Source organism: Lynx canadensis, chromosome B1, assembly GCF_007474595.2.
Source record: "Lynx canadensis isolate LIC74 chromosome B1, mLynCan4.pri.v2, whole genome shotgun sequence".
Classification (NCBI taxonomy): Eukaryota; Metazoa; Chordata; class Mammalia; order Carnivora; family Felidae; genus Lynx; species Lynx canadensis.
Window position 1 is genome coordinate 113,935,303 of NC_044306.2, and position 26,534 is coordinate 113,961,836.

Genomic DNA, 26,534 nt, shown 5'->3' on the forward strand with positions numbered 1-26,534 from the left:
GACTTTAGCCTCTACTACAAAGCTGTCATCATCAAGACAGCATGGTATTGGCACAAAAACAGACACATAGACCAATGGAATAGAATAGAAACCCCAGAACTAGACCCACAAACATATGGCCAACTAATCTTTGACAAAGCAGGAAAGAACATCCAATGGAAAAAAGACAGTCTCTTTAACAAATGGTGCTGGGAGAACTGGACAGCAACATGCAGAAGGATGAAACTAGACCACTTTCTCACACCATTCACAAAAATAAACTCAAAATGGATAAAGGACCTGAATGTGAGACAGGAAACCATCAAAATCCTAGAGGAGAAAGCAGGAAAGACCTCTCTGACCTCAGCCGTAGCAATCTCTTACTCGACACATCCCCAAAGGCAAGGGAATTAAAAGCAAAAATGAACTACTGGGACCTTATGAAGATAAAAAGCTCTGCACAGCAAAGGAAACAGCCAACAAAACTAAAAGGCAACCAACGGAATGGGAAAAGATATTGCATATGACATATCGGACAAAGGGCTAGTATCCAAAATCTATAAAGAGCTCACAAACTCCACACCCGAAAAACAATAACCCAGTGAAGAAATGGGCAGAAAACATGAATAGACATTTCTCTAAAGAGACATTCCGGATGGCCACACAGGCCAATGAAAGATGCTCAATGTCGCTCCTCATCAGGGAAATACAAATCAAAACCACACTCAGATATCACCTCACGCCAGTCAGAGTGGCCAAAATGAACAAATCAGGAGACTATAGATGCTGGAGAGGCTGTGGAAGAAACGGGAACCCTCTTGCACTGTTGGTGGGAATGCAAACTGGTACAGCCGCTCTGGAAAACTGTGTGGAGGTTCCTCAGAAATTAAAAATAGACCTACCCTATTGACCCAGCAATAGCACTGCTAGGAATTTACCCAAGGGATACAGGAGTATGATGCATAGGGGTCCATGTGTACCCCAATGTTTATAGCAGCACTCTCAACAATAGCCAAATTATGGAAGAGCCTAAATGTCCATCAACTGATGAAGGATAAAAAATTGTGGTTTATATACACAATGGAGTACTATGTGGCAATGAGAAAGAATGAAATATGGCCCTTTGTAGCAACGTGGATGGAACTGGAGAGTGTTAATGCTAAGTGAAATAAGCCATACAGAGAAAGACAGATACCATATGTTTTTACTCTTACGTGGATCCTGAGAAACTTAACAGAAACCCATGGGGGAGGGGTATGAAAAACAAAAAAAAGAGGTTAGAGTGGGAGACAGCCAAAACATAAGAGACTCTTAAAAACTGAGAACAAACTTAGGGTTGATGGGGGGTGGGAGGGCAGGGAGGATGGCTGATGGGTATTGAGGAGGGCACCTTTTGGGATGAACACTGGGTGTTGTATGGAAACCAATTTGACAATAAATTTCATATATTGAAAAAAATAAATCATAAAAAAATAAATGAAAAATAAACTTTAAGGTCAAAGAACACAATTTGTTAGCTTATCAGGCAAAAAAATTCTACTGAAAGGGAGTGAACTATAAAAGCTTACTTTTTTTTTATCAATTTTTGAATCCATATCAAAAATACATTTAGTCAACTGTCATTGTTACCTCAGTTTACTCTTCTTTCTTCCTTATTATTATTTTTAAGCTTTTTTTTATGTTTACTTATTTTTGAGAGAGAGAGAGAGAGACAGAGTGCAAGCTGGGGAGGGAAACACAGAATCCACAGCAGGCTCCAGGCTCTGAGCTGTCAGCACACAGCCTGTCATGGGGCTCAAACTCACGAACTGTGAGATCATGATCTGAGCCGAAGTCGGACACTTCACTGACTGAGCCACCCAGAACCCCATATTATTATTATTGTTGTTGTTGTTATTATTATTATTATTATTATTTAATGTTTATTTATTAGTGAGAGAGAAGAGGACAGAACGCCATCAGGGGAGGGTCAGAGAGAGAAGGAGATGCAGAATTCCAAGTAGGCTCCAGGCTCTGAGCTGTCAGTACAGAGCCTGTCGCAGGGCTCAAACTCGTGAACCGTGAGATCATGACTGAGCCAAAGTCAGACACTTAACCGACTGAGCCACCCACGTGCCCCCAGTTTACCCTTCTTTCGAATGAGTGCCACCTTTTGTTTCTAGTAGTGGTTCTAATTATTCCACCTCTAAGCAAGAGCAAGTGAGAGAAGAGATGTAAAATAAAATATTAATATATTCATCGATCTTTCAGTGGACAGATCAGAATCACTAAACCAAGGGAAGTTTGGAGTATAGCTTGGTTTCATTTATCCTTGAAAGCCCACCTTTTAGAAATAGTTTTAAAGACTTATAAATTTGTATGACTCTATAGTAAGTTTGCTGCAGTATGTGCTCAAATATATCCCAAATATACATCTCTTTTTAAAAACTCAGGTAAAAATTATTTTCTTGGTGTGTGTTTAAATGCAACAATGAAACATTGGTTTTGGTGTATTAAAAATCAAAGAAAAGACGACATACTGTGATTCCCTTTTACTATTTATAAATACTAAGTTGTTTTACTGTTTCTGAAATATTAATGATTGTATATATTCAGGTGAACATGATCTCTTTGCTACAGTGAGTGTTTTTTTTGTTTGTTTGTTTGTTTGAGACCTGGACATTCTGAAATTAAAGGTAAATCTCTCTTATCATAAAATTATATTACGAATTGAAAACAAGATAAGGTATTGCACTTTTCTGATACATGTGCAATATATTGACATTATGCATTTTTCTCAAAAATATCCTTTGCTGTGGTAAATTTTGGGTTTTTTTACATGTGGCTCAGGTAAAATTTTAGTTAAATTCTTGGATAATTACAGAAATTAAGCAAAAAAAAACTACAGCTATCTTCTTATATGTCATTGTAGCTATAAATTGCAGATAATATGACCATGTGATAGTAGTAACTCAGCTTTCACCTTAGTGTAGGTACAGAGACCTTTCTCACAGTGTGGTAAACTTTCCTTCTCACACTCACCATCCATGGCCTGCTAACCAAAAACCACCCAAATGGCTCCTGGTGCATTTCACCTTTGCTGAATACCCTTCTCCTCTTCCTTTACTCTTTCCTCAAAACCAAAGAAATTCCTGAAGAAATTGCCACCAGAGGAGAGATAAGATCTTTTCATGATAGGTATTTTCTCACTTACTTTTATAAGTCAGATGTCCCCAAGTCCTCCAGCTCTTAGAGCTACCCTTTATTACTCATAAAAATGAATTATTATCTCTTTATATTCATATAAATTTCTGTATTGTTTATATGAAATTCATATGTTTAGTATTTCTTTATTATTCATATAATATGACTATCAGAAGTTTATGGTCCTCCTCAGGATTTTTTTACGATTCCTGGGGGACTTTCATATGTTCAAGATCACCCCTATTCTAAAATGCCTAATCCTCAATTATTCTTTGCTTAATTATTTTCTTCGTCTTTATTCTTTTCCCCTTCCTCCCTCTCTCTCTCTCTCTCCCTCCCTCCCTTCCTTCCTTCCCTTCCTTCCTTCCTTCAGACCTCAGGTGCAAAGAGATGCGTTATGACACTCCTCAGCTTATTCCACATAATCAGCATTGGCTAGGCAGGGCACATCTCTTGTTTTATTTATTCTCCTTTATTCAGTACCTTACTCCATCCCCCTTAGGCAACCATTTTAATTGTGTATTAAATGTGTATGCTTTGTTTGTACACATTCTTACCCAAGTGTACTCTCTTGTGAGCATACATTTTTTAAGTCACATAATATGGTGTTGTAGATCTCGTATTTCCTTATTTCTTTATAAAGCATTAAGTTTTAAAGATCTGTCTGTGTTGCTCTGTGTCCATCTAATATTTGCTTCTAACTTTCTGCCTGAAACCCTCTGTTCATCTTTCACAATTTACTGCCTACTTTCTCAGTAACAGACTCGCAGCTGGTCAGTCATATTCTCTCCTTCAGGATGTGTGAGAGAATTTCTCTGAGACATCTAGCTGGACAGGAGTATTGGGTCTCAGGGCATGCATCTACTTAACTTGGCTAACTATTGCCTGCATGTTCTTTGGCAGAGCTATACCAGTCCCTTACCTCTACCTCCAACAATGCCCGAGGGTTCTCCTCATCCTCACTAACATTAAGTGTTCTCCAGCTTTCTAATTTGGTAGTCTCATATTGTCAGGCCATATGGCATTATGTATCAATTTGAATTTTTATAATAAACCAATGACTTTTGAGTTTCTCTTCATACTAGCTTTTGAGTTTCCACCTTTTCTTTACTGTATCCTTTCGCAAGTACATATCTTTTGCTTAATTTCACATTGGGGTTGCAGTCTTGTTGATTTGCATTCTAGATGTTAAATCCGTTTTCAGTCTTAGACATTGCAAATACCTTCCTCCATTCGTCGCCCATTGCTATTAACTTTATCCATAATGAGCTTGTTGAATAGAGATCTTTATGTAAATCAAAGTCATTGTCACTTTCTTGTGGTTTGTGCCTTTTGGAGCTCTGTGATATTTTTCAAATATCCAGCACACCTCAGCTACACGGGACTTTCCCCTCTTCCTTTGTTGAGCATTTAATATGAATGTTTGAATCTCCTCTTTGATTCATAAGGGTGCTTTTGTGAAAGCTCTGAGCAAGAGCCTCTCTCTGTTCCCAGAAAATAAATAACCTAGGAATGTGGATATAGCTAGGTCTGTCCAGAGACAAGACTCATGATTGCTGCAGTCAAGTAACATTGGCCTTCTGGGCTGTGCCATCCACAGACACATCCTCACCCAAGACCAAAACACATGCTGGTGGGAATCCACCTTTGGACCCCCCTCAGCTCAAAAAAATCATGATCCTGTCCCTCTGAAATGTTCTAGGATGACAAAGTGAAGGAATGGAATCATCGCATAGAACTTCAAGCAAAAGTCTAAGGAAGAGGAGAAAATCTTTTGTTATGTTTTTAACTTCTATATCCAGATGCCTAATACTAACAACGCCTACTATAATATCTTTGTATGACTCCTGAAGAGCTGCCTTATTATGTACAAAATGAGAAGAGCCTTTTTAATGTCAGCTCAGTACTTTTTGGTCAGTGTTAGTCACGGTTCCCTACCTTATGTAAGGACTTATGAATCAGAGTTGAAAAAGAAGCTTTCCTTCTCCGACCCAACCATTCTGAATGCAGAAAAGCACTGCACCAGGAGTCTCAACCATTTACTTGTACCAAGACACGTAGTTTGTGCCTGCAAATTTCTACACAGTTCATCATGAGCCTTCACAATTACCTAGGTATAGAAAGGAAATTAGATGGTGTGATTTGGGGATTTGTACTGTCCTTTTTAAAGAGAGGACAAGTTTTAAGACAGAAAATTATGATCAAAGTTTTAATGATTTTAATTAATTTTTATTATAAACACAAGGATAAACTTGGAACTTTTTGTTTTCTTATAGAAGAACAGAACTTTTGACTGCTAATATGGATGCAGGTAAGTTACATTATTCTGGGGTTTTTTGTTTGTTTTTTAAATTTTTTTTACATTTATTTTTGAGAGAGACACACCACAGCATGAGTTGGGGAGGGGCAAAGAGAGAGGGGGGCACAGAATCTGAAGCAGGCTCCAAGCTCTGAGCTGTCAGCACAAAGCCTGATGCGGGTGCTTGAACCCACAAAACTATGAGATCATGACCTGAGCCGAACTCAGACGCTTAACCGACTGAGCCACCCAGACGCCCCAACATTATTCTGTTTTACTAGTGCTTTCCCTGGTTTAAGTCTGCATTTCAAGTGTTGTGTGTGTGTGTGTGTGTATGTGTGTTGTATAATTGATTGAAACAACAATACCTTTGTTATCAATTAAATAGAAAAAAATAACATTACTCTCTCCTTTCCTTATCATTTTTAAGACAAACAAACATATATGCTTCTTGGACTGCTTTTAAAAATAGGTTCATTCACAGGCAAATTTGAAGTGAAAACAGTATTTTAGACCTACATAAATTTTTTTTTATTTGCTATGAGCTTTGTCAGGTCAGTTTTGTCAAAACAACCAGATTTCCAGCATGGCACATGACATACATTTTGAAATAGAAAAATAATGGACTTTACGTGAATTAACTTGTTCTTTTACAATGTTTTAAAGTATGACAGGGGGCGCCTGGGTGGCGCAGTCGGTTAAGCGTCCGACTTCAGCCAGGTCACGATCTCGCGGTCCGGGAGTTCGAGCCCCGCATCAGGCTCTGTGCTGACAGCTCAGAGCCTGGAGCCTGTTTCGGATTCTGTGTCTCCCTCTCTCTCTGCCCCTCCCCCGTTCATGCTCTGTCTCTCTCTGTCCCAAAAATAAATAAACGCTGAAAAAAAAATTTTAAAATAAAGTATGATAACAGAAGGTCTGTGAAGATCTGTATCCTGTCCAGTTGTATACTAAGAGCCAATGAATTAAAGCATCAAATCCCTGAAGAGACAGTAATTAATAAGATTTTGGGTCAGACAATCTTGTGTTACATCCTGACTCATTATTTATTTACTGTGTAACCTTAGGTGAACAACTTAACCTCAAATCCAAATTGGGAATAAATAGCTCCCTATTTGGGGGGAATTTAAGTGAAAGTTCATGTAAGACTCTCTTCTAATTGCCAGGCACCAAAATTAATTAACTATTTTTTTTCATCAGGTGATGAGTAAAAGATTTAGATCTTTTTTTTTTTTATTTTTTTAACATTTATTTATTTTTGAGACAGAGAGCATGAACAGGGGAGGGTCAGAGAAAGAGGGAGACACAGAATCTGAAACAGGCTCCAGGCTCTGAGCTGTCAGCACAGAGCCTGATGCGGGGCTCGAACCCGTGGACCGCGAGATCATGACCTGAGCCGAAGTCGGACGCTTAACCGACTGAGCCACCCAGGCGCCCCTAGATCTTAAAGATATAGATAGATAACAGTCTGAAGAGATTTTCCACAAAGGCCCTTTATTTTCTACGCAAGATAGCATCAGTTTTCAGATAGTACCCAAGCTGCTTCCATAGTCCTCATTATAGGAGGTCTCTCTCTTTTAAAGGTCCAAAAAGAAATTTAAAATCTTAGCATCACACTCTTCCCCCAACCTTGTTCTTAGAACGGGTGGGACCAAAAAAAAAAAAAAAAACAAACAAAAACAAAACAAAACAAAACAAAATGAAAAAGAAAAACCAAAAAAAACAAAAAACAAATCTACCCAGATTCACTCACAAGTTAAGGACCTACCTCCTTCTTATATGCTCAAAGTAACTGACAGTGATATTAATTTTCTCATTTGGGGCTAAGAAGCAAGTTTGTAAAAATTTTGTGATGTGGTAAAATATATAGAAAGAATAAAGAAAACCTCTTATATTTTACCTTCTTCTTTTCATGAATTCTTTTGCCAATTCACATCTTAAGTCTTTCTCTGCCATGTTCTCTGTGACAACTATGCCACATCTAAACACTCACAGAGAAAGGAAATATCATCGCATGTCAAGTGACTAAAAAACACCCTTTAGCCCACTGATCCTGAATTTTCCATGGGTCCCTGGCACGTTACCTCTCAGGGTTAATGTGATGATTAGATGAGATAAACTATATACAAAGTATTTAGCATGGGGACTGACACATAGAAAGTACTCAAATGTTAACATCATTAACGTTAATATTATTGAAAAGAATTCCATATGAACAGCCACTAAAAAGTAAAAACTATGAAAGTGAGAAGATATAGGTGCCCGTGTTATCATCTCATTCTGATGATTTCTGAATGAGACCCTCGTCCTGAGTATGCCTGGCCATGTGACATTTTTTATCTGCCAGGGACTGGTAAATATTTAACCCCCACAGCTAGCCTCTTTCTGCCCCCAGTGTGTCTTTAAGCAGAACTTCAGAGAATCAAGCCAGTTCTCGTATTAAGCCAGAATTTTTAAACAAGGTAAATAGTACCACTTAGCATCCAAAATAATTTATGAATCAATTCAGACTGTTTTATTTTAGCTGTGACTCTGCTGTTTTTGTGGCATAGATCATCAAGAAGTAATGGGTTCAAAATCATAATGATACAATCTCTTCCTTTTTTGAAGAAAGAAAACGGATAAAGTCACTTCTCCCTAAACTATCCTGTGGAGTTAAACCCATCCGGCCCACTCGAAGGAAACGAGTTGTCGGAGGAAAGCCAGCAGAAGTGGTAAACCTATGACTTCCCAGGAGCAGTCCAAGTTTGAGAAACTAAAAGTGGGTGGGGAGGATATGTAATGATAAGAGACTGGGATTCTTGCAATGGACGCATCTTAGGGTCTCCTGTCTGTACCACCGTCTGGTAGAAATGGCAGTGACCACACCAATGTCTTCTACAGGGAGACTTCCCGTGGCAGGTGGCAATTAAGGATAATGAGAAAATCAACTGTGGAGGAATTTATATTGGAGGCTGTTGGATTCTAACTGCTGCACACTGTGTCAGGTAAAAAATGTCTCCAATAAGATTTTGGACTCCTTGAAATAATAAAAATGGGTAATAGAGATTGTGGCAGATGACAAATAAAACCATGTGACAAATTCCACTCTATTAACCGCTAAATCTCCTACAATATTCATGATAGGAACCCCAGAGGCCATCCCCCCAGAAGCTACTGAGTTCTTCCCCCCAGACCAAATTATTGATCCCAGATGGCAAGGTCAGATCAAACCCATAGGCTCCAAGTTGTGTCACTTAGCACATTTGTATGATGGGAAGCAAATAGGGAAAGCAAATAGATAGTACCTACGTTTTGTAGAGTTAGGACCAAACTGTTGAGAAGAGTGTATGACTGAAAAGTGCATAAAAAAAATGATAGTAGCCTGGCATCTTCTCTGGTCTCACCTCAATGAAGATGTTGTTTAAAGAGCTGCATGCATTTAAAGACTTCAAATACACAAAGCATTGTTTCACCTTCCATGTCCTCTTAAGTGTCTTTGATACGTGTTCCAGACAGTGAAGATGTTCAAAGGTCGGTACTAATTGTCTCACATGCCGCTCCAGCCCTGACTTGCTTGCTTTGTACCTGCGTGCATCACTGATGTCTCTTCTTATTCTCATAAAGAGGCCAATCAATCATATGGGAGAAGAGCTCCACTTATGACCTTTTTTAAACTTAATTACCTCTTTAAAGACTATATCTCCAAATATAGTTATGATGTGGTTAGATCTTCAACCTATGAATTTTAGGGGAACACAATCCAGTCCATACCAGTGGCTGAAGGGCAGTACAAAAAGGTATTGATAACGAGTCAAGATCAGCAAGGAGGAGGGCAGAGTTTGGGATTCCAGCCTCAGTTCTCATCTTTAGAATGAATGAGGCATCATTTATTGAGCACCTCTTACAGATTAGATAATGTATGTGCACTTTCACATATGTTGTCTTGTTTTAATATTCTTAACAGCCCTAAGAGGTAAATATTTTGTAGGTTAGTAGACTGAGACTGACAAGTTATATAACTTGGTCCACTTCTCCCTTAAGAGATGATGAAAATGTCAGACACTTGCTTTGCCAGGCTCATTTGTTGCTAGAGTATCTAAATGATGTTGTTGGTTTTTTTTTTTTTTTAGTTATTTATTTTGAGAGAGAGAGAGCATGAGCGGGGAGCGGCAGAGAGAGAGAGGGAGAGAGAGAATCCCAAGCCTGCCCCACACTGTCAGCACAAGCCCGACACGGGGCTCAAAACCCACAAAGTATGAGATAATGACCTGAGCCAAAATCAAGAGTCGGACACTTACCGACTGAGCCACCTGAGTGTCTCTAAATGATGTTTTTAATATGGCCCATTAGGCTCCATATGATCTGATCCCTACTTACCTTCACCAATTTCATCTTGTCCCACAGCTTCAACTCTTGCTGTCTGCTCTGCCTGTTTGGACTTTGTTCAGCTACTCAAGTTCACCTTGCTCCCTGCTGCAAAGAGACCTTCATGTGTTACTTCTCATGCCTGCAATGATCTTTCCTACCCTGTTTATCTAGTCAGTGCTGCTCTTTATTCAGATCTCAGCCCCATCTTCTCTTCCTCAGAGAATCTTTCCAGACTCCCTTAAGTCAAAGCCATCTTGATAAGTTCTCAGAACCCATGTGCTGTTGATTCCTCTCACTTTACATGGTAGAATCATATCCTCATTATTGTCATTATCCATTTAATACTGCATCTAGATCCTGAGCTCCATGAAGGCAGAAACTATTTCTGATTTTGCTCATTTCTGTAGCCCAGTGGCTAGCACAGTGCCTGGCAATAGTCATTTATTGACTATTATAGGTATACACTATAAGTATTTGTTGAGTAAATTGAATGAATAAACAGGGTTAACCTTTAAACAATATTCAGGACCTCTGGTCCTTAAAAACAACCAAAATTTATATGAAGCACACCATTCTTGGAAATCCCGAATACCTCATTAGCTCCTGAAACATCACGGTTTAACTGTTAGGTGATTACCTGAGAAAATGATGGTAATGCCAATTTGTTGGAAACCATGAGGTAAAAAGTGGTGTGCAAATTAAGTGAGGCAGAAGAAGAGACAATATTAGCTCATTTACCATTTCAACTGAATTTTAAAACAGCTAATATATTCCAGGCACAATGCTAGATGCAGGCATCTATACATAGATGAATTAGACCCCATCTTTGACTTAAGGTGGCACAGTCCAACAGGAAGAAAGACTTGTGAGCAAATAAATAAGATGCAGTATTAGGATGAAGTCAATCTTAAATGTCAGGATAGTGACTGCTGTGGTCTTCACCCTGAGAACCTCTGGGGTAGCGAGTAATGATATGTGTCCTGATTCCCCATTTCCCCATGGCTACATGCTTTCTAGTCTCTGCTTGAACACCTTCAGTGATGGTGCTCTCACTCCAGAGGCAGCCAATTCATTCCACTTCTAGGCATCTCTGGTTATTAATGAGTTCTGTATGTCCCTGATATTGACCACTTAGATGGATTGCTTATTCCTCTCTTCATTTACCCACTGACTTTAATTGTATCCCATAAATTTAATCAAATCGCTTCACGACAGCAAACCGCTTCACGATTAAAAAATCTGAGAAAAGGAAGAAAGTACTTTAAAAGGGAGAATATAAAGATGAAACATCAGATGTTCATGTTTATAATTGTTTTTTTTCTCAATATAAATATATCTTATCTCACTTTTCCTTTCCGTTATAGTGTCAGTAAAGCTCACCATTACCAAATATGGACATCATTTCTACATCTGTTAAGACCTGAGGAAGAGCTAGTTGTTCAGCTAGCAAATAAATTATTATCCATGAAAACTACAACGGAAGCAGCTATGAAAATGACATAGCTTTGATTGAAATGAAAAAACACTCAAAGAGAAAAGAATGTGTGCTGCCTAATTCTGTCCCTGCCTGTGTCCCCTGTCTCCATATCTATTCCAACCTAATGACAGATGCATTATTTCTGGCTGGGGCCGAGAAAAAGGTACATGCTTTAAAATTTGTTAATCAGAATCCAGGGGCTGGAATAAATGAGAATATAAATGGGTAGGATCTAATCTAGTACAAAGAGAGAAACATAGCCTCAAATCCAGGAAAAAGAGCATTCAGGCAGGACTGGCTTCATGGGCAGAGACCCGTGCAGTTGCCCAGTACCCAGGCTCCATAGGGCCCCATGCTTAGTGTAATGCTCTGCTGTCATTATCATGAAATTCTTACTAATTTTTGCAGAGGCCCCCACCTCACGTTTTTATTTTTCACTGGGGCCCTGAAAATTATGTAGCTGATCCTGATCCAGAGTTTCAAAGGATACCTACACTGTGTGATCTTGAAGCATATGTTGAGGGGTAACCATTTACAAAGAAAAAAAAAGTAGAGTGACAGGGGACGTATGTAGCATGGACTTTCTGGGTTTGTTAGAGAGACATGGATGAAAGAATAAAATGGTTTTCAAGGGAAGAGTCACAGTATAGGTAAGTCTTTATCTGCTCTCTCCTCCACTCCCCATTCTCCTTGCCCCCTGCCCCCACAGGTCACATCCTGCAAAGAGGAAGAAAACCTAAAGAATTATTCCTTAAGCTTCTAACGAAGACTTGAGGTGGATGTTTGTATGAATAAGAGATGTAGATTGTAGACATGTGGGGACAATTTATTAGAAAATTGACTAAATTTGAAGTTTGGATTAAAATTAGTCATGCTTTTCCCTTTGTCTTGAAGGGTTAAATTTGAAATTTAGCTTCCTTTTGACCTCCTACATTTCTTTGTAAATAACTTCACAAACATGGTCTTACAGACTTATACTCTAGCACATTCTTTATAATTGCCACATTGAAAAGTATAAAAAAATACGTATAAATTGACCCAATGCGTCATATGGTTGAATATGCAAGACTAAATTTGGTTAGTAATTAATTTATCCAGAAGGCATTATGTCCTTACGTTGTTTAAAAAAATTTTTTTATCGTCTATGTTTACAATATACACAGGAGCTGAGATAAAAGTATTATAAATCTACTTACCATCCATCACCCATTTTCCAGTTACCAACACTCAACGGTTCTTGTTTTAGCTCTCTGCATCAGTCACAATCACAATAGATAATTAGGAAGGGTTATTTGTAAAGTGGTTAATTACAAGGATGTGGGTAGGGGGTTGAGCAATTACAGGTCTATGCAGGAACCCAGGACTAACAGTACCAGAACAGCCTCTCTTAGATCTGAAGACATGAGAGGAGGAGAAGTTACCAAGAGAAAGAGCTTCAGGTAGACCAGGGTGCCTTGAGAGAGGCAATGACTTGGAATTAAAGGTTATAGCCAGCCCCAATTATCGCTACCCTCTCTTCCTTGTGCTGGGGTTTTATGTTGGAAACCAGAGGCTAAGGGGTTCCTATTGAGGCATTCCCTCCAGGTCAGCCTCTTTGGGCAGGGGGCAGGACACTGAAGGGTGGAGGATACATCTGAAGGACAATTGGGAGCTATTAAACATATTTCCTCTCCTCCCCCCCCCCCCCACCCCCCCCCCCCCCCACCGCCAACACATTCATTTTTCCTGGAGCATATTAAATCAAACCCAGATATCATGTAATTTCACCCACGAATATTCCAGTAGATATCTTTACCAGGTAAGGACTTAAAAAAACAAAATAAAACAAAAACACAACACCATTCATACCCAATAAAATGAAAGTGATCCCATGATATCATCTAATAACCATCCTGTGTTTATTAGCATATTCTAGGATTCACTGGTGAAAAATATGGACACAGTCATCAAAGAGTACAGAGGCTGGAAGATGGAAAGACAAGACCAGTTCTCAAGGGACTTGCAGTCCAGAGGAGGCATCAGATATGAATGTCACCATCAGACAGCAGAATGGGACAGGTGCCTCACAAAGTATACAACACAAGAGCTCAGGGAAGGAAACACTCTCCTGAGCCATTAAAAACTGTTCACATAGTACAGGAGTTCCCAGTTTTTTAAAGGCTTCTCCTGAGTTAGAGGAAATAATAAATTACTAATTAAAAAAAAAAAAAAGCTCTTAACCTGAAGAAGGTAGCATCGTAAAATTACCTTTTAGGTAGGACTTGAAGGAGAAAAGAAGAAACTCCTTCCTAATTTGCCATATACTTTGGTGGAGTTTTGTCTTCCCCCCGCTTCCCAGAAGAGAAGAATATTAGTTTTACAGTTAACTACAATGTGCTCACTACAGTGCTAGGATCCGTGGAGGTGTCCCTCAGGATTAGCCAGAAGTCTCTGTCTCCCAATAGCTTATAGATTAACTGAGGGGGTATGTCATTTGGCATAAGATGTTTCGTGTAATTGAATTACTGAGTTCATGGATTAATGAATTACATAAATATTATTAAGCAGCTACTTTGTGCTAGCATGAGGCTGGGTGCTGGCATAGCATTTAGTGAATCAGGCCTAGTCCCTGCCTTCCTAGAGCATAACATTTGCTGAAAGCTGGGGAAAAGGGGAGGAGAGATGGGGCAAGATTCACTCCTTATACCAGAGACATCTCACCCTGTATTCTTAACGTTTTCCTCATCTTCCCTGGACTGTCAATAAGCAACAGTGCTTGCCACTTCTTCTTTCTGTGGGTGAAAAATTTCAGTCCCAAATCTCTAACTTAAATGAAAAAGGAAATCCTAGAGTCTCTTTCAAATCACTTAGGAGATGGAGTTCCTTAGACACATAAAAACACATACACACTGGTAACTTCATATATATTTTCTTCATTTAACTCCTACATTAAAAAGATGGGTCTCACTCTAAGAAGCACTTTCAAGGAAATGCAGGACTGTAAAACGATAGGAGCTATTTATGTTAGAAAATGCTGATCACTGACTCCTACCCAGCTCCCCACTAGACTCAGCAATCAGATGCGAAGGAGTATACCTTCTTCATCTCAGGTCTTTATTAAATGAGTATGACTTAGGGCATGTGTTCTGTAATGCCCCTAACTATCTTTATTTTATTTATTTTTTTTATTTAAAAAAATTTTTTTTCAACGTTTATTTATTTTTGGGACAGAGAGAGACAGAGCATGAACGGGGGAGGGGCAGAGAGAGAGGGAGACACAGAATCGGAAACAGGCTCCAGGCTCTGAGCCATCAGCCCAGAGCCCGACGCGGGGCTCGAACTCACGGACCGCAAGATCGTGACCTGGCTGAAGTCGGACGCTTAACCGACTGCGCCACCCAGGCGCCCCTATTTTTATTATTTTAATGTTTATTTTTGAGAGACAGAGCTGAACAGGGGTGGGGGGGTCAGAAAGAGAGAGAGGGAGGACAGAGTATCTGAAGCAGGCTCCCCACTGTCAGCACAAAGCCCATGGGATCAAACCCATGCTGTGAGATCAGACCTGAGCCAAAGTCTGACGCTCAACCGACTGAGCCACCAGGTGCCCCAACCCCTTAAACTATTTTTAAAAAGACAGTTGTAAAAACTGGACATCTGAGCAGTGTGTGATTAAATATGCTAATGAACTATCTCAGAAGTCTATAATGTATTAGGGAATATGTATATAATCTCTATATTCCTCATGGTTCACTAAGTTATGAGAATAAGTATTTATTGGTATTCCTCATTTGTGACTTGTAAATGTCTGTTTGTTCTCTTGCTATGCTTAGATAACCAAAAAGTCTATTCACTTCAGTGGGGTGAAGTTAAGCTACTAAACAACTGCTCCAAGTTTTACCCGGGTCGCTACTTTGAAAAAAAAATGGAATGTGCAGGTAAGCACTAAGTGGTTTCTCTAAGATGTGTACGTATACCCTCTACCAATCATCTCTCCTCCTCACCAAATCTGCACCCTTGCTCTGGGCCCTGGACCCTTCAATTAGACCTTCTGGCTATTGCTTCCCTTCCTGTTAGTTCAAGTTCCCTCATGCTAAACTAAGAAGAAAAATCTTCCTTATGCTATCATACAGCAGTATAGCAAGGTAACTAAGAGCACAGACTCTGCATCCAGACTGCCTGGGTTTATATCTCAGTTTTTACCAATTACTACTCATGTGACCTTGAGCAAGTTTCCTCATCTGCAAAATTAGGGATCTTAGTAAATGGGAAACTGAGATGCAGAGCAGGTATAAAACTTGCCCGAAGTCTTACAGACAAGAAGTGATATGTCCAGGATCCAAACCCAAACTTCTGCATAAAAATCTGAGTTATCTCATTTCAAATGGGTCCAGTTGGAAGTAAATTCTCCCTCCTCAGAAACCCCATTGCACTTCTTATGAGACCTGCCAGTGTCTTCTTTAATATCATAGTGTTGCTAGTACCCCTACCTAACACAGCTACAACAGTTCCTACTTTGGTGGTGACCCAAGGGCAGGGAACCAGGCAGGGCAATGCATTTAGGATGCTTTTTTAATTTTTTTATTTGAGAGAGAGAGAGAGAGAGAGAGAGAGAACATACGCAAGTTGGGGAGAGGAGCAGAGGGAGGGAGAGTGATTATTAAACAGGCTTAGAGCAGAGCTGGACATACTTAGAGCAGAGCTGGACACAGGGCTCGATCCTACAACCCAGGGATCATGACCTCAGCCAAAACCAAGAGTCAGACACTCAACTGTCTGAGCCACCCAGGCACCCCTAGTATGCTTTATTAAAACCACTTATAAATAGTGTATTACAGAAAAATGCAAAGTTATTGACATCCTGTAACTTTTTGGATCACTGACTTGAAAACCTTAGAAAGTCCTAAGAGTGAGAAGAAAATAAACAGACCATTCCCTGTGCCCTCCCTTCCTTCTTAAATGGAGTTCGGAATTCCAGAGGACAAAAGGGGAGAATTTCACAAAACCTGTTGGAAGACAATTACACAATTAAGAGGAAAAGCTCTGAGGTCCACCTCTTGCCACTTATTAACTGTATGGCCTTGGACGAATTAGTTAACCTCTCTGTGCCTTATTTGTCTCATCTTAAAATAGGGATAATAATACTTGCCTCATAGGTTGTTGTTTAGGATTAAAACAATGAATGGCTAATACATACTAAGCACATCAATAAGCACTAAGTATTCCTATTATTTTCCCAATCAGTCTTGGATGCCACTTTCAGATTGCAATCTCATCAGAGTATAAATTTGCATAAAATAGAGAGGAAGCAAGGGAAACACTCACTGAATTTGCAGAATGAGCAGAAGACAAAGTATACAACTGTATGCGCCCAGTAGGGACCTGTAAGAGATTATGTGTTATTTCGTGTTAGGAAAGTGTAGGAGAGCCAAAGTTGGTACACGCATTGGTGGAGGAGACAGGAAGTCGGCATGGTGGCCTCCGCAAATGGAAGTACATGTGTGATTTTCTTTTCCCTTTGTCTTTTCCAGGTACAGATGACGGTTCCATCGATGCCTGTAAAGGGGACTCTGGAGGCCCCTTAGTCTGTCAAGATATCAACAATGTGACTTATGTTTGGGGTGTTGTGAGTTGGGGTGAAAACTGCGGAAAACCAGAGTTCCCTGGTGTTTACACTAAAGTGGCCAATTATTTTGACTGGATTAGCTATCATGTAGGAAGGTCTCTTATTTCTCAGTACAATATATGAAATTGTGATCTCTTCTGCTCTTTTCCTCTTGGGAGTTGGATTTTGATTGAAATGATACTACAGGATTAGTACTTCTCTAGGGAAAAAATAATAAAGCACATTTATTGGATATTTTTAAAGATCTCTAACAAGCCATATTAGAACTTTGCTGTAAATTATCAAATAAATATTTTAGTCGAGCATACATGTTTTGTTTATTAGAAAATGTGATTAAATTATCTCTTCATACAGGAATGGTATATTGGCTATACTAAAGGTTTTGCTAGTTGCATGATACTTGATTCACATAAGCCTGTATTCAAACCCCAATTCTACCACCTACTAATTACTTGACCCTGGACAATTTATGATCTTCTTTGTGTCTCATTTTCTACCTTTAAAATGGAAACTAGAATTCTGAGAAAATGGAGACACATACTAAAGTAAAATGGTTGCAAAGTACTTGTCTCAGAGAAATAACTGACCCCATAGCTCTTGTCCCGTTTCTCTGCTTCTTTTAACTATTAGAAGTTCTCGGAGCTCCTGGGTGGCTCAGTCAGTTAAGCATCCGACTTCAGCGTAGGCCATGATCTGGTAGGTCTGTGGGTTCAAGCCTCCCATCGGGCTCTGTGCTGACAGCTCAGAGCCTGGAGCCTGCTTCAGATGCTGTGTCCCCCTCTCTCTCTCTGCCCCTCCATCGCTCACGCTCTGTGTCTCTCTCTTGCTCTCAAAAATAAACATTTAAAAAATAAAAAAAAAAAAAACAGTTGAAAAAAAAGTGTTAGAAGTTCTCTTTAAGGATTTGTCTTTAGTTCCCCGTTTCACAAGTCCTCCCTGACCCTCTTTTTAAACCTCTCCACAGACTCCACAACACAACCACTGCCCTCATGGGCGTCAAACCTTACAGTGTGACTGGCTCATCCCCCGCTGCTGCAGCAGCAGTAGACATAGTCAACATCATACTCTGCCTGGTCTGCTGCCTCCGTGGCTGCTGATCTTGGAATCCTTCTCAACCTCTTCCTTCTGGTCACTTCTTTCACTTTGTGTTTTCCCTAGTGATCTTACTTAGAGTCATCTCTAACTCCCATCCACAGTCCCATGACTCACAAACCCCTATCTCCAGCCCCGGTCTTTCTAAACTCCAGACTAGTATTTCACTGAGCACTTGACAACTCCATCTGGGTATCTAATAACAGTTCAAAAGAAACATGGGCAACCCAAAACTGCCCCTTCTTAAATCTGTCCTTCCCTCCTCAGTAAGTGGCACTTTTTCAGGGCTCTCCTGTGGACCCAATGTACAATAGGCCCCAGTCTCTTTCTCTTTTTTTTAATGTTTATATTTTGAGAGAGAGAGAGAGAGAGAGAGCATGCGTGAGTGAGGGAGGGACGGGGTGGGGGGGAGGGGACAGAGGATCTGAAGCAGGCTCTGCGCTAGCAGCAGAGAGCCCAATGCAGGGCTCGAACCCACAAACTCTAAGACCACAACCTGAGCCAAAATTGGACTCTCAATTGACTGAGCCACCCAGACACCCCACCAGGCTTTCTATCACGTGAGCCTGCTGTAATCTCAGCACAGCACTTGTCATCACCCAACATGTTCGTTTTCATTTGTTCCTCTGCCTCTTCCCCATGATGCTCACACACCCACTACTGCCTTCCCCTTACTACACTGTGAGACACAGGAGAAGAGAGACTGCCTGCCTTCTGCCCGCATCCCTAGCACTGGGTTCATAGGAGGTGCTCAGTGAAGAAACATTAGCTGCTTTTATTATTATTCTTTAAAATGCAGCTGTCATCATCCTGAAGACAGATATATTCTTCACATAAATATCACCTTCAATGCCTGGGGCTCAGTCCTGGATAAAGCCCGATTGTTTTAATAATAGAAATGCCCATTTCTACATACATTCCAAAATTGCTTACTGCCCAGATTTTTTTTTTTCCCTTTGTAAAAATTTTGGCAACATATACATACACTGTTTTGTTTTGTTTTGTTTTTTAACCATTTTGAAGTATACCATTCAGGAGCATTAAGTATGTTCCCATTGTTGTGTGACCATCACCATCTCCAGAAATTTTTCATCTTTGCAAAATGAAACTCTGTGCCCATTAAACACTAACTCCTCCTCCCCTCCCATGCTGTCCAGATTTTTAATTCCTTTTGTCACTGAATGCAAGAGAGTATTTGGTTATCTATGGCTGTGTTAGAAAGACCCTAAGATATTGATCGAAATAACAATTAATTATTATTTCCTCCTGTGTCTGGGGATTGACTGGGCCAGTTCTTCAACTCTGGCTTCATGCCAGAGTTGGGACCACTGAAGGACTCTGGAAGGTTCACAGTGGAGGCACTGAGAAAGATGTACTGGAGGGGATGAGGGGAGGGGAGGAAAGACAGTTAAGAAACTTTTGGAGTGATTCAAATGTCAGACGGGGCTGGGGTAAGGGTCATCTTGAAGTCTTCTTCACTCACATGTCTGGTGCTTGGGCTGGGAGAACTCAAACAGCTGGGGCTTCTCTGACATCTCTCTCTCCATGTGGTCTCTCCACTTGAGCTCTCAACATGAGGTCTCAGGGACACTAGACTTCTCACCTAGCAACTGACAAGTGTCCCAAGAGAAGCTGCAAACAGGAACAGCATTTGTTTTTATAAACCTGGCCTTGGAAGTCATTTAGCCTTGCTTCCATTGCAAAGACCTGACCCGGCTAAAGGGAAAAAATATAATCCATCTCTTGATGGGAGAGGTGTCAAAAAATTTGTGGCATATTATAAAACCACCACCTTGTCCTGACCCAGCAAACCTGGAGCATGTAGCATCTTAGAAGATGTCTGGGTTTGAGTACTAAGGGCTGCAAGCTGGGAGAACATAGCATCTTGACTCCTTGAAGGACGAAACCAGTCTGCACAGTGACCTGGGACCTGGAGCCTTCTCAGCAGAGTGGACCAGAGTCAGGCCTGAAGAGTGAAGAGCCAGCTTCTCCATAGTGACTCCATGTGACAGAGACTGGGAACAGCAGGAGTGAGATGACTGGACTCCCAGTTCAGAGGTCTATGTGAGGGTTCCTGGTTGCAGACCACAGAAGCCAATCTAATTGGTTTAACGAAAAAAAGATGTTTTCAAAGATATTATGCAGTTCACTGAATCTCCAGGAAAGCCAGAGTGTTGGCTATGCATCTGGGCATAATGCTCAAAGACTACTATAGGACTGCTTATAAAGACTACCACTACCAGGAGCTTGGGTCCCAGGCTCCATTTACAGCTTGCACTGAGGCTTGGCACTGGATGCTACTGCTTGACCCTCTGCCACTACTGCTTCTTTGAGTTAGTATGGCCTTTCCTCAAGGTGGTCAACAAACAGAGCTCATGAGATGTGGAGTGCTGCCATCATCTTATATTTAACCATGGCCTCAAAGTTCATTATCCTATGAGGGAGATGGAAAACTAAATTATAAAGCTGCACTTTGCCAGGTATGGATGGAGAGGAAAACTCAAGGGAGACTCATAAATCAGCCTGAAGTGTCAAAGAAGGCTTCCCCAGAGGTGAGCTTAATCTGAATTATGGAAGAAATTTCCAGGCAGATATAAATGCAGGGCTCTGTGGCTTGAGGAGCCAAGTACAAAAGGGGACAGACAGTAGTTCAGCATGACTGGAGCCCAGGGTGCAGGGGAGGAGCTGGAGAGAGAGGAAAGGGCAGATCAGAGAGGGCTTCATGCCAGAGTTGGGACCACTGAAGGACTCTGGAAGGTTCACAGTGGAGGCACTGAGAAAGATGTACTGGAGGGGATGAGGGAAGGGTAGGAAAGACAGTTAAGAAACTTTTGGAGTGATCCAAATGAAAAATGATGAAGGTACAAACTACAGCAGGGCACTTTTAAAGAGGGTGGTCCTGATTCCAGATAAGTTAAGGAAAATAGATGGCAGCTGGGGACATAAAGAGGTGACAGGGCACTAGGAAAAAGGGTAGGAGTCTAGAATAACTCCCAAGTTTTCTCTTGGATAGTGAGATGGTTGCTGTTGCCATTGATCGAAGAAATAAAGGAAACAGAGAGAGAAGCAGGTTTGGTTAGTTAAGGATATTTTGAAGCTGTGAGGTTTTTGGGAGCCTAGGAAAGATGTATAGGATGCAGTAGGAAATATGAACCTGAAAAATCTGGTTCTAGATTTCTGGAAGTAGCCAGAAACCCAACCTAGAGAAACCACATACACCTGAATTAATCCTGATGGTCTAAAACCCTGCAATTGCACCCAAGTGGGTTCCTTTCCATCTTGTCCAGTGCACCCTCTCTGTGTGCTGAGTAATCTTACATTCTGCCCACTGAGATCACTTGAAAATCTCTTCCTTGATTGCTGTGTTTGAGTGTTTGTGTTCTCCCAAAACTCATATGTTGAAATCCTAATGCCCAATGTAATGGTATTAGGAAGTGGGGTCTTTGGAAGGTGTTTGGGTCATGAGGGTGGAGCCCTTATGAATGGAATTACTATTTTTACAATAGAGACTCCAGAAACCCCACCTCTCTCCCACCGTGTGAGGGTCAGTCGTGTACAAACTGGATGACAGCCTTCTCCAGGACCTAACTCCTCTGGTGCCCTGATCTTCAACTTCCAGCCTTCAGAACTGTGAGAAATAAACTCCTGTTGTTTATAAATCACCCAATCAGTGGTATTTTGTTACAGCAGCCCGTACAGTCTAAAATACTGATCACATTTGCCTAATAGACCTCCCCAAATGGAGAACCATTATCTTCAATAAATCATGGAACCAGCCCATGCTTGCAGATCTGGTGCAGTCATCTCTTTTCTTTCACTTTGTTCCAGGGTTGAAAGCTATTCACACCATTAATTTTTAATTTTTTTAAAAGCAGAGGCTGGAAACTAGCACTTATTTCCCCTTCTTGTGAGCTCTTTTTAGAAAGCAATGTATCAGCCTTATCACTGGGCAAAGATTGATCATTACATCTGGAAGGGTTTCACCACTCTGTATTATTTTCATCACAATAACATTGTTCAGGCCATTTGATGAGACATTAGGAAAGACTAGAAAATAGAAACTTCCCTTGATCATTTGCATTTTGTTGATGTTGTGTTATTTCAGGTAACAAAGGACTCTACTTTCCACACATTCTGAGTTAATATGTTACATTAAAGCCAATACATTTTGCATTCTTACTCATTAATACCATCATGTTCCTTGATGTCTATGACAGTGAAGAGATCATTAGGGGTTTCTAGAAGGTGTATCTGACTGATTATGCTTATAATTGGAGTGGAAAACACAGCCTAGGGGCGCCTCGGTGGCTCAGTCAGTTAAGCTCTAACTTCGGCTCAGGTCATGATCTCACGGTTCCTGAGTTCGAGCCCCGCACCAGTTCTGTGCTGACAGCTAGGAGTCTGGAGCCTGCTTCAGATTCTGTGTCTCCCTCTCTCTCTCTGACCCTTCCCCACTCGCATTCTGTCACTCTCTGTCTCTCAAAAATAAATAAAACATTAAAATTTTTTTAAATAAATAAACATTAAAAAAAGAAAAAAAGAAAAGAAAGGAAAACACAGCCTAGTCTCAACCAGTCAGAAGATCCCATTCCAAGGCACATGTATCATTTGGACAAGAATCAGCACAAATACAGCATATTTTATAATTTTGTAATTTTGTTTTGACAATATTTCTAAAATATTTATTTATTTATTTTGAGGGCTTGTGGGGGGGGGGGTGGGGAATGGGCAGAGAGAGAGAGAGACAATCCCAAGCAGGCTCTGTGCTGTCAATGCAGAGCCCAACATGGGGCTTTATCTCACAAACTATGAGATCATGACCTGAGCTGAAATCAAGAGTCGGACCCTCAACCAGCTGAGCCAACCAGGCACTTCTGTTTTGATAATATTGATTAAAATTGCTTCTCCCAATTCCTCTTCCTTTTTTTTTTCCCTCTGACCACAAATGTGTTTTGTCCCCAATATTCCACTGAAACTTATCTTGCGGTGTTCACCATGACCTCCATGTTATTAAATCCAATGATCAATATCACGTCTTCATCTTCCTCCACATCAGCCAAACTGATGGTTCTGTTTTTCTTATAGCACTCTGCAATATAGCACTCTCCTGCTGCACTTGGCTGCCCTTTTTCAGCCTCGTTTACTGCTTCTTTGTTCCCTGACCTCCTATGACTTAAACTTTGTTCTACCTCTCTTTACACACTCACTTTTTAAAGGATCTCTTCTAGTCCCATGGCGTTAAAAGTCGTATCTATGCTGATGATTTCCAAATTCATTTCTAGTCCTCATCCCACCTCTGAACTACAAATTCAGAATAAGCTTCTCAAAAATGGTATGTCTAAAATTAATTTCCTAAATTTTCCCTGAAATCTCCTTTTAGAATCCTCTCTATTTCAATTAGTAAGAACTCACTATCCTAACTGTTTAAACCAAAACTTTAATGTCATCCCTTGATTCCTCTTTCCCTCATATACCATATTGTTGGCTCTACTATCAAGTTATATCTAAAATGTGACCACTTTCACACCACCACTGCTTCTTCCCTGGGCCAACCAATAATAATGTCTTACCTGGTTCATTATGTCCTAGCTGGTTTCCTGGCTTCAGCTCCTGACCATCCACAGCCAATGTGTATCTAGACAACCTGGCCATTTGCTAGCAGGAAAGACTTGGAAGATAACTGTGCGTTTGCAACCATTAGTATCTGTCCCAATAATAACAAGTTCTACTGATTTAAAACTTTTTGTGCTAACTATTAGGAAGAAAGGATGGAAGTGGGTCATCGAGAAGTTACATGATAGGGTCAGTCAGGGCTGGCTTCATGGGCATGCATCCTGTGCAGACAGATGTACCAGGCACTGAGGTAGCAAGTGTTTCACACTTGCTCTAATGCTCTCCTGTCATCACCTTGAAATTCTTAAAACATTTTGAACAAGGAGCCTTGCAATCTTATTTTGTAATGAGCCCTGCAAGTTATATAGTTGGTCCTGTAGTCAATGCCAAACTCTAGTATCTGGCAGCAGGAATTCAGGGGAAAAGTAAGTCTTGGAATTAGTGCAGCAGAACAACAAATATCTAATGACTGAATATGAAGAGAATGTGAAAATAAAACTTAGAATTTTGTTTACTGGAAAGATGGTGGTGATTCCTATGGGTAACAGACTGGAAACAGAAATTTGTTTAAGAGAAAAAGGGAACAACAACTCTATCAGTCCAAGGAACTGGAGTTTGAGAATTTAATCCCTAAAGAGAATTTAGACAGAGAAGAATAAATCTGACTCCTCAGAGGAGAGGCTGTAGTTAAGAAATTAGATGAGACTAAAGTGAGTGGAGGGGCCAAGATGGTGGAGCAGCATGGATGTTCTCTGCGTCTCTTGTCCCTGAAATGCAGCGAGATCAGCATCAAACCATTTTACATGCCTGGAAAATTGATCTGAGGATTAACACAACAATCTGCATAACCTGAGCCACAGAACTTGGCAGGTACATGGCACAGAGACATGAACTGGGGGAGAGAGAAGCCGCGTAGGATAGAGAGGTATTTGAGGAGAGAGGACAGAAAAAGGGGGGAGAATACAGGAAAAGCACCACCCATGAAAGTAGTTGGAGAGAAAGAGAAAGTGGATGCACCCACAATTGCCCAAACAAGAAAGGGAGAAAGGAGAAAGGAGAGGGTTCCAATATCATTATGACTTTACAAACAGGGCAGAACAGAATAGGAAATTCTGCAGCCCAATGCCTGGCAGTGCTCTGGTGGGAAGGGCAAATCCACAGGAGCGGGCAGCAAGGTCTGAGGGGTCCACAGGCCACATAGGGAGAAGCAGTTTCCCTGCTACCCTGCTAGGAGGGCATTTGGTAGAGGCTGTACAGCCTCCCCACAAAGGTCCCAGTGGACCCCAAAGAATATGATTGCTGGTATTAGAACAAAAATGCCAGGGTGCAGTGAAACCTGACACGGGTTGTGTATTGTGATTTACCATAATCCCTGAAACACTGCCGCTACAAGATTTCATGAATTTATTTGGAGGCAAGCCAGCATCTAGTCACAACCTCTGAGCCTCTACAGCAGGGTGATCACAGGAACATTCCTGGGGACAAGCCAGCATCTGGCCATTGCTTGGCAAGACCCTTCTCCAAAAGGTCAGAGTGGGTCCAAGCCACAGGGGCCTCAGAAGTGAGGGGTTTGGAAATACAGTCCCATCTGAGATAAAATTCAGGAGGTAGGTGCCACCCGGCAGGCTGACAGCTTGGATGCAGACAATGTAGAAGCAGGGAGTGGAAGGAAGCCAGAGACAAAGGAGAGCTGCCGGTGGGGTAGAGCACAGAGTTCTGATGCTAGACACTGGGAAGCTGGGTGATGCCATTTTCACCTTTTCTGCACATGTGCACAAACATGCACATACGCGCCACACCCGATCCACCCCAGTAAGCTAAGCAGCACCACATAATGGAGAACAGAGACATTGCACCAAGCCCTGTCCAACTGCACCAACCAAGCCCTAGAGGACGACCACAAGTCTCTGCCTGCTTAATGTGTGCACTATAAAATGCTTCAAAGTTTGACCTCTAGGGGAAACTGGATGTAATTTCATTTGGATTTCATTTTGTTTGCTGGTCCACCTATTTAGGTGTTTTTTGGTTGGTTTTGTGTTTTCTTTTTTCTTTTTTTCTTTTCCTGTTTCTTATTCTTGGATACAGAAATAGAAAAAATATTTTTATTTTCCATTTTTTTTTTTAATTTTTTTTTCAACATTTATTTATTTTTGGGACAGAGAGAGACAGAGCATGAACGGGGGAGGCGCAGAGAGAGAGGGAGACACAGAATCGGAAGCAGGCTCCAGGCTCTGAGCCATCAGCCCAGAGCCCGACGCGGGGCTCGAACTCACGGACCGCAAGATCGTGACCTGGCTGAAGTCGGACGCTTAACCGACTGCGCCACCCAGGCGCCCCTATTTTCCATTTTTATATAAAAATTGTTAATAATTTTCTATATATTTTTTTGGAAATTTATTTTTTTAATTCTATTTTACCTTCTCCAATTCATTTTATTCTATTTTATTGTATACATTTTCTTAATTTTTAAATGTTTTCTTACTTTTTCTTTTTTCTTTTTCCTTTTCTTTTCTTTCCCTTTTTCTCTATTCAATCAAGCTTCTTCCAACAACCAGACCGAAACATACCTAGGATCTAGCTTCCTTTATTTGATTTTTTGTGTGTTGTTTTTAATCTTCTTAATTTTCTTTTCTTATTTTCTTCATTATTTTTCTTCCTCCAAAATGACAAAATGAAGGAATTCACCCCAAAAGAAAGAACAAGAAGAAATGACAGCAAGGGACTTAATCAACACAGATATAAGCAAGATGTCTGAGCTAGAAGTTAGAATCATGAAAATAATAATACTAGCTGTGGTTGAAAAAAGCAGAGTCCCTTTCTGTGGAGATAAAAGAAGTAAAATCTAGCCAGGATGAGATTAAAAACACTGTAACAGATGTAATCTTGAATAGATATCACAGCGGCATAGATGGATGAAGCAGAGCAGCGAATCAGCGATATAG

The 26,534-nt window shown here is 40.7% G+C and overlaps 1 protein-coding gene across 1 annotated transcript in view; it reads left to right on the plus strand.

Moving 5' to 3' along the window:
* The window catches only part of CFI (complement factor I), a 56,350-nt gene extending 39,156 nt beyond the window's left edge, over positions 1-17,194 (plus strand). The window contains 8 exon segments of the mRNA XM_030313273.1: positions 5,442-5,473; positions 8,069-8,172; positions 8,342-8,445; positions 11,173-11,258; positions 11,261-11,383; positions 11,386-11,448; positions 15,095-15,199; positions 16,793-17,194. Of these exon segments, the coding sequence (XP_030169133.1) occupies positions 5,442-5,473; positions 8,069-8,172; positions 8,342-8,445; positions 11,173-11,258; positions 11,261-11,383; positions 11,386-11,448; positions 15,095-15,199; positions 16,793-17,010 (835 nt within the window). The 3' untranslated portion in view covers positions 17,011-17,194.
* Positions 17,195-26,534: the final 9,340 nt, after the last annotated feature.